The sequence below is a fragment of the Somniosus microcephalus genome, chromosome 10, assembly GCF_052327205.1.
Source record: "Somniosus microcephalus isolate GS21.2 chromosome 10, FLI_Smic_1.0, whole genome shotgun sequence".
Classification (NCBI taxonomy): Eukaryota; Metazoa; Chordata; class Chondrichthyes; order Squaliformes; family Somniosidae; genus Somniosus; species Somniosus microcephalus.
In genome coordinates, this window is record NC_140996.1 from 239,247,557 (window position 1) to 239,260,097 (window position 12,541).

Here is a 12,541-nt window from a genome sequence, read left to right on the forward strand (position 1 = left end):
CAACCTCCATCTGTAGATATGCCTGTGCCAAGTCAATTTTTGTGAAACGTTTCCCTCCGGATAGTGAGGCGAAAATATCTTCTATCCTCGGAAGAGGACACTGTACCATGTGAAGGACTGGGTTTACAGTCACCTTGAAGTCCCCACAGATGCGAATTTTTCTCTGTTCTTCAGATTTATCATTATTCAACGTTTTCTTCATGACCGGGACGGTGGGTGTTGCCCACTCGCTCCAATCTATCTTGGATAACACGCCTGTCTTTTCCAAATTCTCCAGCTCTGCCTCGACTGCTGGACGAATTGCGTATGGCACCGGCCTTGCCTTAAAAAACTTGGGAATTGCCGCATCTTCCACCTTTATTGAGGCGGTGACGCCTTTCAAGGTTCCTAGTTCTTGTTGGAACACTTCTTTGGCATTGGCCAAGATATCTTTTAATCGTTCAGGTATGATGTCATCATCATCTTTTTTCTTACTGGTCACCGTCAGTGCCTGAATGGAGTGCCAGTCCAAACGTATCTTCCTGATCCATTCACGTCCCAACAGCGGTGGACCACCATCTTGCAGAACATATCAATACAACTTCTGCATTTCCTTGCCGTTGTATACAACAGGCACCTTTATTTTCCCTTTGGGGTATACTTTCTGCCCCGTATATGTTTTCAAGATAATGGATGTGTCTTTCAAAGGTATATGCGGAAATAGCCGCTCGTAATCCCGTCTACTTATGACGGTCAGAGCTGATCCTGTATCTAGCTCCATTTTAACTGGGGACCCCGCTATCGTGAGGGTAACCCAAATGGTCTGGTAATCTTCTTTGGCAATTACATTATGTAATTTGAGAGAGCTTAGTCTCTTGTTTCCGGATTCGCTATCGCTCTTCTGGTCTTCGGAGCTACTGTCCGTCATCATTTGTACCTTTCTGTACTTTTCCTTATTGATTTTTTTTCTGTCAGTGGATTTTTTGTTTCCAGATCGGCATACACGTGTAATGTGTCCCATCTTTCCGCATTGCCTGCATGCTTTGTCCTTGAACCAGCAGTCCCTCTGGTCATGGGTGGATCTGCCGCAGCGATAACATCTCTCGAAACCCCGTGTCATTTCATGGGTGCCGAAGTCCTGTGGCTTTTGCTGTATCTCTGCAGCTCCTCTTGCTGCTGCTTCGTATGATACAGCTACACTGAAAGCCTTGTCCAGTGTCAAATCTTTCTCAGAAAGTAGCCTTTTTTGTGTTCCTTCACTTAGGAGACCGCAGACGAATTTGTCTCGTAGAGAATCTACCAGTCCTGCCCCGAATTGGCAGTGTAGGGTATCAACAATCTCCTTAAAATTCTTGTCCATCGGTTTGGCTGGAGCGATTAAGTTTCGTAACAGCCTGTATGTCCTTGCGCTCATTAGATTTAGAAGTACCGATGCCTTTTTATCATCCTTTATTTCATTCGCTGTGCAATATACTTCCACTCTTTCCACATATGTGGCCCAATCCTCTACATCACTATCGAAAGCAGTAATGTTGCCAGTCTTAGGCATCCTGGGAAAAAAATGGCACCTCCCGCGCTTTCCCACCGCTGTCGCTGCTGACAACGCTGTTCTCTGTGATTTTTATTTATACAAATATTTTTAATAGTCAGAGACTCGTTCCCGCCGGACTCTCTGGGACTTTTCCCTCCCTCTGCTTGGTCCGAACGCCGACCTGCCCTGCAGAGCTGGCCGTCTCCCGAGTGCTCCACCCTCCGTCTCGGTTTGCCTCCGCCTTCACTGCTCGGCCCCACTGCAGAGCCAGCCGATCGAGCCCCAGCCCGCCGCCCAGGAAGGATTATTGCAGTACCTGCCACCAGCCCGGCTAGCTGGTGAAACCAAAGTTTCTCCCTTTTTTTTTCTTCGACCTGAGGAATCGATCTCTTTGAGGTGCTGCCGAATTGCAGGTAAGTCCGTTTCCAATTCGTCGCCACTGTTGTATCCGTGTGTTAATGGAGACACGGAATGCAGGAGCTGGTTTAACAGGTGTTTACTGAACAAAGTCTGGAGGTGAACTAAAAGATACAAGACACTACACAGGCTTATATAGCCCGAGTGGCCATTACCGGCATTACAGTACACAGGGGCTCTTAAAGGCACATACACCACACCGCTCCACGCAACTTTCAGGGGCGGCAAGCACCCGCCCCGCCCTGGGACCCGCCGAAACGAGGCGGGAAGGGATTAGTGCCAATTAACTGCCTGTTAACAGGTAGTTAACAGGCAGTTTTTAGCCTAATCCCTATTTTGAGGGGTTTCCTGTGGGATTCCCGATGGCTCCAAACCACGCCAGGTTAGAGCAGGCGGGCCGTCGGGTTGAAGGAGTTGGAGGGGTCGCGATGTCGGTGCTAAGGTGAGTGATAGGTGCATGAGTGCAAAGGTAAGTGTGTTTGGTGTGTCTAAAGTGTGTAAAGAACTTTTACTTACCTGTACTTACCTTAACAGCCTTTCTTCCTGTAGCCGTCGGGAGCCCATCACTCAGCCGGCACTTAAAGCTGAACGGCTGCGATCTGTGAAAAGTGACAGCCTTCAGCTTTGAGTGCTGCTGAGAGTTCTAACTGAGTCTGTGCAGAAGGACTCATGTTAGAAATCAGACTGTCAGTGTTTGGCAGCTTCAAACAGCTGTGAAACACTGATATTTCATCTGTCAAGAACTCTGGACAGATGAAATTTCAGTCTGTGACGTCACCTGTTGCCGGGTGGCTCTTAATTGGCCTGCTGAGCCCGCTGGGCAGGCTCAACAAGGTCAATCAAGGGAAAATTGCACAGATTGGCCGGACGTCGAAGTAGGCGGGTCTAAAACCCGAAAGTTGTAGTCCCGCCTCCTTCCCAACAGCTTCGGGAAAATCGACCCCACTGAGTGTGTCCGCTTCCACCACTTCCGTCGGCAGCGAGTTCCAGGTCCTCACCATTCGCTGCATAAAAAAGTTTTTCCTCACATCTGCCCTTACCCTTCCCTCTTGTTGGAATGTACCTAGCCTGTACTTGGAACATCTCCTCCTTAAAGATCACCCATTGTTCTGTTACAGTTTTTCCTGTCAGTCTTTGGTTCCATTTTACTCTGGCTAAATCCTTTCACATCCCATTGAAGTTAGCCCTATTCCAGTTTAGAAGTTCCACTCTAGATTGCTCCTTGCTCCTCTCCATTGCTAATCTAAATCTTATGATACGATGATCACTCGTACCCAAGTGTTCTCCCACAGACTCTTGGTCAACCTGGCCCACCGACTCTTGGTCAACCTGGCCCACCTCATTCCCCAGCACCAGATCCAGCAATGCCTCCTTCCTAGTTGGGCCAAGAACATATTGGTCAAGGAAATTCACCTGAACACATTTCGGAAATTCCCCCCCTCCTTTCCCTTTACCCTAGCATTATCCCAATCGATATTTGGGTCATTAAAGTCCCCCAATATCACCACTCTATAGCTTTTGCATATTTCTGCGATTTCCCTGCAGATTTGCTCCTCTACCTCCCTCTCACTATTTGGAGGCCTATACAGTACCCCCAATAGCGTGATCATACCCTTTTTGCTCCTCAACTCTAACCAAATTCTTTCAATCTAATGCTATCCTTAACTTCTTTAGTTAGCCACAGTTGGACCACGTTTCCTGTGGAGTTTTTGTTTCTCAATGGAATGTATTTTTGTTCAGAATTATTAAATATTTCTTTAAATGCTAGCCACTGCTTATCTACCGCCATACCTTTTAATTTATTTTTCCAATCTACCTTAGCCAACTCACCCCTCATACCTATGTAATTGGCTTTATTTAAGTTTAAGACTCTAGTTTCGGACTTAGGCAAGTCACTCTCAAACTTAACGTGAAATTCTATCATATTATGATCACTGTGCCCTAGAGGATCCTTTACTATGAGATTGCTAATTAACCCTGTCTCATTGCACAATACAAGATCTGGAATTTTTTGAGGATGTAACTGGTAGAATAGATAAGGGAGTGATTTCGCGCTCCAATCACCTCCAGGAGTGATAGAAGCCAAGTTTGCAGTTGGAAGCGATAATTAGTGCCAGGCGCTAAACATTGCGCCCGGCCAATAATTGCGCCCCAAACGGGGCGATACCGAATTTTTCCCCCATTATATCTTTTTTGACCTCTTCTATTGTCATGCCCACCGAGTTAGCCCCCCAGCAAATACCGAGGCAAAGTAATTGTGGGGTCTTCGACTGTGAGGAGCAAGGAACAGCTGGTGAGGTCGGCACATACACAACATCACGTTGCTTCTAGAAGCTCCAGCACTGGCTGATCTCTTCTTCATCTCACCTTCTTGCAGGTTTTTGAAGGAAAACCCTCGGGAAATCTGGTGGCAACCTTGCAGGCAAAGGATCCAGATGAAGGGGAGAATGGGACTGTGGTTTACTCTCTCTCTGGTAAGATGGGGTGAATGGGAAAATAAGTGGAGATTCAGTGAGTGGGCAAAACTGTGGCAGATGGAGTTCAATGAGGGGAAGTGTGAGGTAATTCACTTTGGACCCAAGAAAGATCGATCAGAACATTCTCTGAATGGTGAGAAGCTGGGAGCTGTGGAGGAGCCGAGAGATTTAGGGGCCCAGGTACAGAAATCTCTAAACGCTGGTGGACCGGCACAAAAAATAATTATAAAGGCGAATGGAATGTTGGCCTTTATTTCGAGGGCTGGAATACAAAGGTGTGGAGTGATGCTTCAGTTGTGTAAAACTCTGGTTAGAGCCCACCTGGACACTGCGTTCAGTTCAGGGCCCCGCCCCTCGGGAAGGATATATCGGCCTCGGAGGGGGAGCAGCGCAGATTCACCAGAGTGATACCGGGGCTAAAAGGGTTAAATTACGAGGACAGGTTGCCCAGACTGGGCTTGCATTCCCTCGAGTTTAGAAGATTAAGGGGTGATCTGATCGAGGTGTTTAAGATGATTAAAGCAGTTGATCGGGTCGAGAGAGAGAAACTATTTCCTCTGGTGGGGGGAGTCCAGAACAAGGGGGCAGAACCTTAAAATTAGAGCCAGGCCGTTCAGGGGTGATGTCAGGAAGCACTTCTTCACACAAAGGGTGGTGGAAATCTGGAACTCTCTCCCCCAAAAAAGGCTGTTGAGACTGGGGATCAATTGGAGCTTTCAAAACTGAGATAGATATTTGTTAAGCAAGGGTATGAAGGGATACGGAACCAAGGTGGGTAGATGGAGTTAAGATACAGATCAGCCACGATCTCATAGAATGGAGGAACAGGCTCGAGGGGCTGAATGGCCTCCTCCTGTTCCTGTGTTCCTAGAATGGGACTGTGCTGTACTCGCTCTATTTTATGTAAAACGAGCTACTGATTCAATATCACCCAAAGACAAATTGCATTATTTAGTTCCTGACCCAGGCCTCTCTCTCTCTCTCTCTCTCTAGGACCCTGGGCCCAGCAATTCTCGCTCCACCCCACCTCTGGTGAGCTCAGGGCAGCCACTGTGCTCAGCCGTGCCGAGAGACCCGAGTACGAGTTGACGGTGCTGGCCCATGACCGTGGTCGTCCTCCTCAGACCACATCCCTCGCCGTCCGTGTACAGGTATGTAAACATTTACCAACTGAGTGAAAGGGAATTGTGAGGTCTTGGACCACGGGTACAAGTAACCAGCCCTCTGCTGTCTGCGCCAGGACACAAGCTTTCAACCAGCTCACAATGATGGGATAAGAGACTCCTCACCAACCTGATTCAAGCAAATGAAACAGAGTCACCACAAGGGGCTGGAACAAGGAACGACACTGACTTAATTTGGCAAATTCACCCAATAAGTCCTTTGCGAGTGTTTGATGGGACAGTGTAGAAGGAGCTTTACTCTGTATCTAACCCGTGCTGTACCTGCCCTGGGAGTGTTTGATGGGACAGTGTAGAGGGAGCTTTACTCTGTATCTAACCCGTGCTGTACCTGCCCTGGGAGTGTTTGATGGGACAGTGTAGAGGGAGCTTTACTCTGTATCTAACCCGTGCTGTACCTGCCCTGGGAGTGTTGGATGGGACAGTGTAGAGGGAGCTTTACTCTGTATCTAACCCGTGCTGTACCTGCCCTGGGAGTGTTTGATGGGACAGTGTAGAAGAAGCTTTACTCTGTATCTAACCCGTGCTGTAGCTGCCCTGGGAGTGTTTGATGGGACAGTGTAGTGGGAGCTCTACTCTGTATCTAACCCGTGCTGCACCTGCCCTGGGAGTGTTTGATGGGACAGTGTAGAGGGAGCTTTACTCTGTATCTAACCCGTGCTGTCCCTGCCCTGGGAGTGTTTGATGTGACATAGAAACATAGAAGATAGGAGCAGCAGTGGGCCATTCGGCCCCTCGAGCCCGCTCCACCATTTAATGAGATCATGGCTGATCATCCAAATTCAGTACCCTGTCCCTGCCTTCTCCCCATATCCCTTGATCCCTTTAGCCTTAAGAAATATATCCAACTCCTTCTTGAATATATTTAATGAATTGGCCTCAACTGCCTTCTGTGGTAGAGAATTCCACAGGTTCACCACTCTCTGGGTGAAGAAATTCCTCCTCATCTCTGTCGTAAATGGCCTACCCCTTATCCTTAGACTGTGACCCCTGGTTCTGGACTCCCCTGCCATCGGAAACACCCTTCCTGCATCTAGTCTGTCTAGTCTGTTAGAATTTTATAAGTTTCAATGAGATCCCCTCTCATTCTTCTGAACTCCAGCGAATATAAGCCCAATCGACCCAATCTCTCCTCATACATCATTCCTGCCATCCCAGGTATCAGTCTGGTGAATCTTCGCTGCACTCCCTCCATGGCAAGAACATCCTTCCTCAGATAAGGCGACCAAAACTGCACACAATACTCAAGGTGTGGCCTCACCAAGGCCCTGTACAACTGCAGCAAGACATCCTTGCTCCTGTACTCGAATCCTCTCGCTGTGAATGCCAACATACCATTTGCCTTCTTAACCGCCTGCTGCACCTGCATGCTTACCTTCAGCGACTGGTGCACAAGGACACCCAGGTCTCGTTGCACTTTCCCTTCTCCCAATCTATTGCCATTCAAATAATAATCTGCCTTCCTGTTTTTGCCACCAAGTGGATAACCTCGCATTTATCCACATTATACTGCATCTGCCATGCATCTGCCCAATCACCCAACCTGTCCAAATCATACTGGAGTTTCTCGGCATCCTCCTCACAGCACACACGCCCACCCAGCTTTGTGTCATCTGCAAACTTGGAGATATTACATGTAGTTCCCTCGTCTAGATCATTAATGTATATTGTGAATAGCTGGGGTCCTAGGACCGATCCCTGCGGTACCCCACTAGTCACTGCCTGCCACTCGGAGAAAGACCCGTTTATTCCAACTCCTTGCTTCCTGTCTGCCAACCAGTTCTTTATCCAAGTCAGTACCTTGCCCCCAATCCCATGTGCTTTAACTTTACACACTAATCTCTTATGCAGGACCTTATCGAAAGCCTTCTGAAAGTCGAAATACACCACATCCACTGGTTCTCCCTTATCTATTTTACCAGTTACATCCTCAAAAAATTCCAGTAGATTAGTCAAGCACGATTTACCTTTTGTAAATCCATGTTGACTTTGTCCGATCCTGTCACTGCTTTCCAAGTGCTCTGCTATTACATCTTTTATAATGGACTCTAGCAGTGTAGAGGGAGCTTTACTCTGTTTCTAACCTGTGCTGTACCTACCCTAGGAGTGTTTGATGGGACAGTGTAGAGGGAGCTTTACTCTGTATCTAACCCGTGCTGTACCTGCCCTGGGAGTGCTTGATTGGACAGTGTAGAGGGAGCTTTACTCTGTATCTAACCCGTGCTGTACCTGCCCTGGGAGTGTTAGATGGGACAGTGTAGAGGGAGCTTTACTCTCTATCTAACCCATGCTGTACCTGCCCTGGGAGTGTTTGATGGGACAGTGTAGAGGGAGCTTTACTCTGTATCTAACCCATGCTGTAGCTGCCCTGGGCATGTTTGATGGGACACTGCTGTGAAGAACTGAAGAGTCGAAATTGTGAAAAAAGCCTGTCAGAAATCCAAACAGAGGAAATGTATAACGTTGGACTCTCCAGTATTTGATCGTGGGGAGAGAGCCCTCCATTCTCACTGTGCACCCGTCCCTCTCACTGGCCATGGTCTGAGGCTGAACCAGACCGTTCACAACCTGGTGTCATGTGTCACCCTGAGGTGAGCATCTGACCACCAAGACCGATACTTTCACCTCTATAACATCGCCCGACTGCAGCCCATCTGCTTCTGAAACCCTCATCCTTACCTCTGTTACCTCCAGACTCGGCTATTCCAACATTCTCCTGGCCGGCCTCACACCTTCCGCCCTCCGTAAACTTGAGTTCATCCAAAACTCAGCTGCCCGTGTCCTAACTCGCACCAAGTCCCGTTCGCCCATCAGCCCTGTGTTCGCTGACCTACACCGGCTCCCGGTCCGGCAATGCCTCAAATTTAAAATTCTCATCCTTGTTTTCAAATCCCTCTATGGCCTCGCCGTTCCCTATCTCTGTAATCTCCTTCAGCCCCACAACCGCCCCCCCGCCCCGAGATATCTACACTCCTCTAATTCTGGCCTCTTCTACACCCCTGATTATAATCACTCAACCATTGGTGGCCGTGCCTTCAGCTGCCGAGGCCCTGAGCTCTGGAATTCCCTGCCTAAACCTTTCTGCCTCGTTACCTCTCTCTCCTCCTTTACAACGTTCCTTATAACCGACCTCTTTGACCCAGCTTTTGGTCACCTGCCCTAATATCTCCTTGTGTGGCTGGGTGTCAAATTCTGTTTGATAATCGCTCCTGTGAAGCACCCTGGGACATTTTACTACGTTAAAGGCGCCGTATAAATACAACTTGTTGTTGTTGCACTAAGACAGCGGAGGGAAGAATGTCATCCAGAACTTTCCGTCTTCTTGGCTTGTTTTAATTTCCAGGCTATTCTCTGCCAACAGTTTTAGTCTCACTTTTATATCGAATTGCATCCAGGACAAAGCAGCCCGCTTGATTGGCACGCTATCCACCACCTTAAACATCACCCCATCCACCACCTTAAACATCACCCCATCCACCACCTTAAACATCACCCCATCCACCACCTTAAACATCACCCCATCCACCACCTTAAACATCACCCCATCCAGCACCTTAAACATCACCCCATCCACCACCTTAAACACCACCCCATCCACCACCTTAAACATCACCCCATCCACCACCTTAAACATCACCCCATCCACCACCTTAAACACCACCCCATCCACCACCTTAAACACCACCCCATCCACCACCTTAAACATCACCCCATCCACCACCTTAAACATCACCCCATCCACCACCTTAAACATCACCCCATCCACCACCTTAAACATCACCCCATCCACCACCTTAAACATCACCCCATCCACCACCTTAAACATCACCCCATCCACCACCTTAAACATCACCCCATCCACCACCTTAAACATCACCCCATCCACCACCTTAAACATCACCCCATCCACCACCTTAAACATCACCCCATCCACCACCTTAAACACCACCCCATCCACCACCTTAAACACCACCCCATCCACCACCTTAAACATCACTCCCTCCACCACCTTAAACATCACCCCATCCACCACCTTAAACATCACTCCCTCCACCACCTTAAACATCACCCCATCCACCACCTTAAACATCACTCCCTCCACCACCTTAAACATCACCCCATCCACCACCTTAAACACCACCCCATCCACCACCTTAAACACCACCCCATCCACCACCTTAAACATCACTCCCTCCACCACCTTAAACATCACCCCATCCACCACCTTAAACATCACTCCCTCCACCACCTTAAACATCACCCCATCCACCACCTTAAACATCACTCCCTCCACCACCTTAAACATCACCCCATCCACCACCTTAAACATTCACCCCATCCACCACCTTAAACATCACCCCATCCACCACCTTAAACATCACCCCATCCACCACCTTAAACATCACCCCATCCACCACCTTAAACATTCACTCCCTCCACCACCTTAAACATCACCCCATCCACCACCTTAAACATTCACTCCCTCCACCACCGTTCCTTCAGTGTCACTGGGTCAGAATCCTGGAACTCCCTCCCTAACAGCACTGTGGGAGTACCTTCACCACACGGACTGCAGCGGTTCAAGGTGGCGGCTCACCACCACCTTCTCGAGGGCAGTTCGGGATGGGCAATAAATGCTGGCCTTGCCAGCGACGCCCACATCCCATGAATGAATAAATTAAAAAAGAGTGTACAGCACAGAACGAGGCCATTCGACCCAACTGGTCCGTGCCGGTGTTTGTGCTCCACACGAGCCTCCTCCCACCCTCTTCATCTCACACTATCAGCATATCCTTCTATTCTTTTCTCCCTCATGTGTTTATCTAGCTTTCTTGTGTTGATATCCTCTTTTAACCTGCTTTTGTTTAACCCATTAGGTGCTGAGCTCTACCAGCAGTTTGCCGCAATCTGACAGCAGCACAGTCACATTCAGCTCCATTGAGGGAATGGCCCCCGGCTCTGTGATTGGTTCAGTGGCCTCCCATAACCGATTGGCACGTGGAGATGGTCAGGTGACCTACACTATGGTGGGGGGAACTGACCTGGATGGGCGGTTTGTGGTGGACAGGCTGACAGGTGACATCTACCTGGCCCAGGAGCTGGATTATGAGTTGGGCTCACGTTACCAGCTGGAGATCGCGATCGATGATCTGAGCACAGGCTTCCCTCACAGCACTGCCATCATCGTAGACATCGATATCCAGGATCGCAATGAATACGCCCCGCAGTTTGCTGAGGATCCCATCACCATTGTCATCAGTGAGAATGCAGAGATTGGGGCTTCCATTTATACCTTTCAAGCAGTTGATAAAGATGGAAGTGGCCCCAACAGTGAGGTCCACTACTCGCTTGTCCACCAGACCCCCTCAGGGACCTTGCTCCAGATTGATCCAATCACTGGGGTGCTGACGGCAGGAGTGGCCATTGACCGTGAGCTTAATCCGTCCTTCCTTCTGGTGGTCCAAGCTATGGACCAAGCGCTCAACAGCACCCAGCGCAAATCCTCAGCGGTGACCGTACGGGTCTTCGTGACCGATGAGAATGACAACAGCCCACGCTTCCTGTCCGCCCCAGCGATCAGTGTGATGGAGGACCAGCCAGTCGGCACGATTGTCTCGTACATTGTTGCCCAGGACGCTGATCTGGGAGAGAACAGCCGGGTTAGTTACCGGATAACATCCGGCATCGGAGGCAGCAAGTTCCGGCTCAATCCAAACACAGGTAAGGAGACACGTGACTGGGGATTATCCCCGCTTACCCCTCCCGCCCCAGCCGATGTTCCTCGTGTCAATCGGATTCTCCCCCGACCCCTGACCTTGGCAATGCCTTGCAGCTGTTGTGTCACTCACTGCTCGATGACGCTTTGTCTCTCTGATTCCAGGGGCCTTGGCCATTGTGAAAGCTCTAGATTGTGAAGAGCAGAGTTGGTTTAATCTGACAATCGAGGCCTCTGATCATGGCACCTTCCGCCGCTCAGCCACCCAGCTTCTCCACATTCAGGTGATTGATGTCAATGATGAGGTGCCGAGGTTTGACGAGACAGCGTATGAAGCCCGCGTCACGGAGAACCAATCACCGGGCACCGTGGTTATCCAAATCCATGCGACCGACAGGGACCAAGGTAACCAGTGACTCGACAACCAAACCAACTAGTCCAGGGCTGTGGTGAGTGGGGGGGTGGTTCCGGGGGGGAGGGGGGATGGGGGTGTGGGGAGAGGTGCGGGGGATGTGGGGGTTGGGGGGCAGGGAGTGTGAGGGGGCTGGGGGAGGGGCAGGGGGGTGTGGGGGGAGGAGCAGGGGGTGTGGGGGAGGGGCAGGGGGTGTGGGGGAGGTGGGGACAGTGAGGTGGGGTTTGGGGGGGTGGGGGGAGATGGTTTGGGGGGTGGGGGAAGGTGTTTTGGGGGGTGGGGGACAGTGAGGTGTTTGGGGGGTGGGGGGAGGTGGGGGTTGGGGGGAGGTGGGGTTTGGGGGGGTGTTGGGGGAGGTGGTGAGGGGGCCAATCCTGTGCTGCTGGAGTCGGATCTTCGCTGGAAGGTGCAGCACCCCACAGTCGAATAGTAGAGATTGCAGGTTGGAGGAATATTCTGGAAATTTTTATGATTTCTTCTGGGGGATTTGGGAGTGTTTATAGAATGCCCACGATGGGAGAGTGTGTACACGGGCTGTGGGAGGAGATCCTTCGATGGGCCGAGTGGCCTTTTCTTGTTAAACTCATCCGTTGTCTCTGTCACTTGTGCCTTTTGTTATTTTTTGTAAGTAGTAATGTCAGCATCAGGTGCAATGTGTTGTGTTTTCAATCACCCGCAGGCTCCAATGGCCTCCTGAGGTACGGTGGGGTGGCAGAGAACAGTTTCTCCATCGACCCAGTGACAGGAGTTATAAGCACCAGTCGAGCTTTGGACAGAGAGGAACAGGACCACCATCTGATCACGGGGTAAGCGCCCGTCACTGCTGGG

At 50.0% G+C, this 12,541-nt stretch overlaps 1 protein-coding gene across 1 annotated transcript in view; it reads left to right on the forward strand.

The window, feature by feature from the left end:
* LOC147112212 (protocadherin-16-like) overlaps positions 1 to 12,541 on the forward strand; it is a 222,783-nt gene that overhangs the window by 130,802 nt on the left and 79,440 nt on the right. Inside the window, exons 7-11 of the mRNA XM_085998329.1 lie at positions 4,305 to 4,401; positions 5,398 to 5,555; positions 10,463 to 11,306; positions 11,467 to 11,706; positions 12,393 to 12,519. Coding sequence (XP_085854455.1) covers positions 4,305 to 4,401; positions 5,398 to 5,555; positions 10,463 to 11,306; positions 11,467 to 11,706; positions 12,393 to 12,519 — 1,466 coding nt within the window. The remainder of the gene's footprint in view (positions 1 to 4,304; positions 4,402 to 5,397; positions 5,556 to 10,462; positions 11,307 to 11,466; positions 11,707 to 12,392; positions 12,520 to 12,541) is intronic.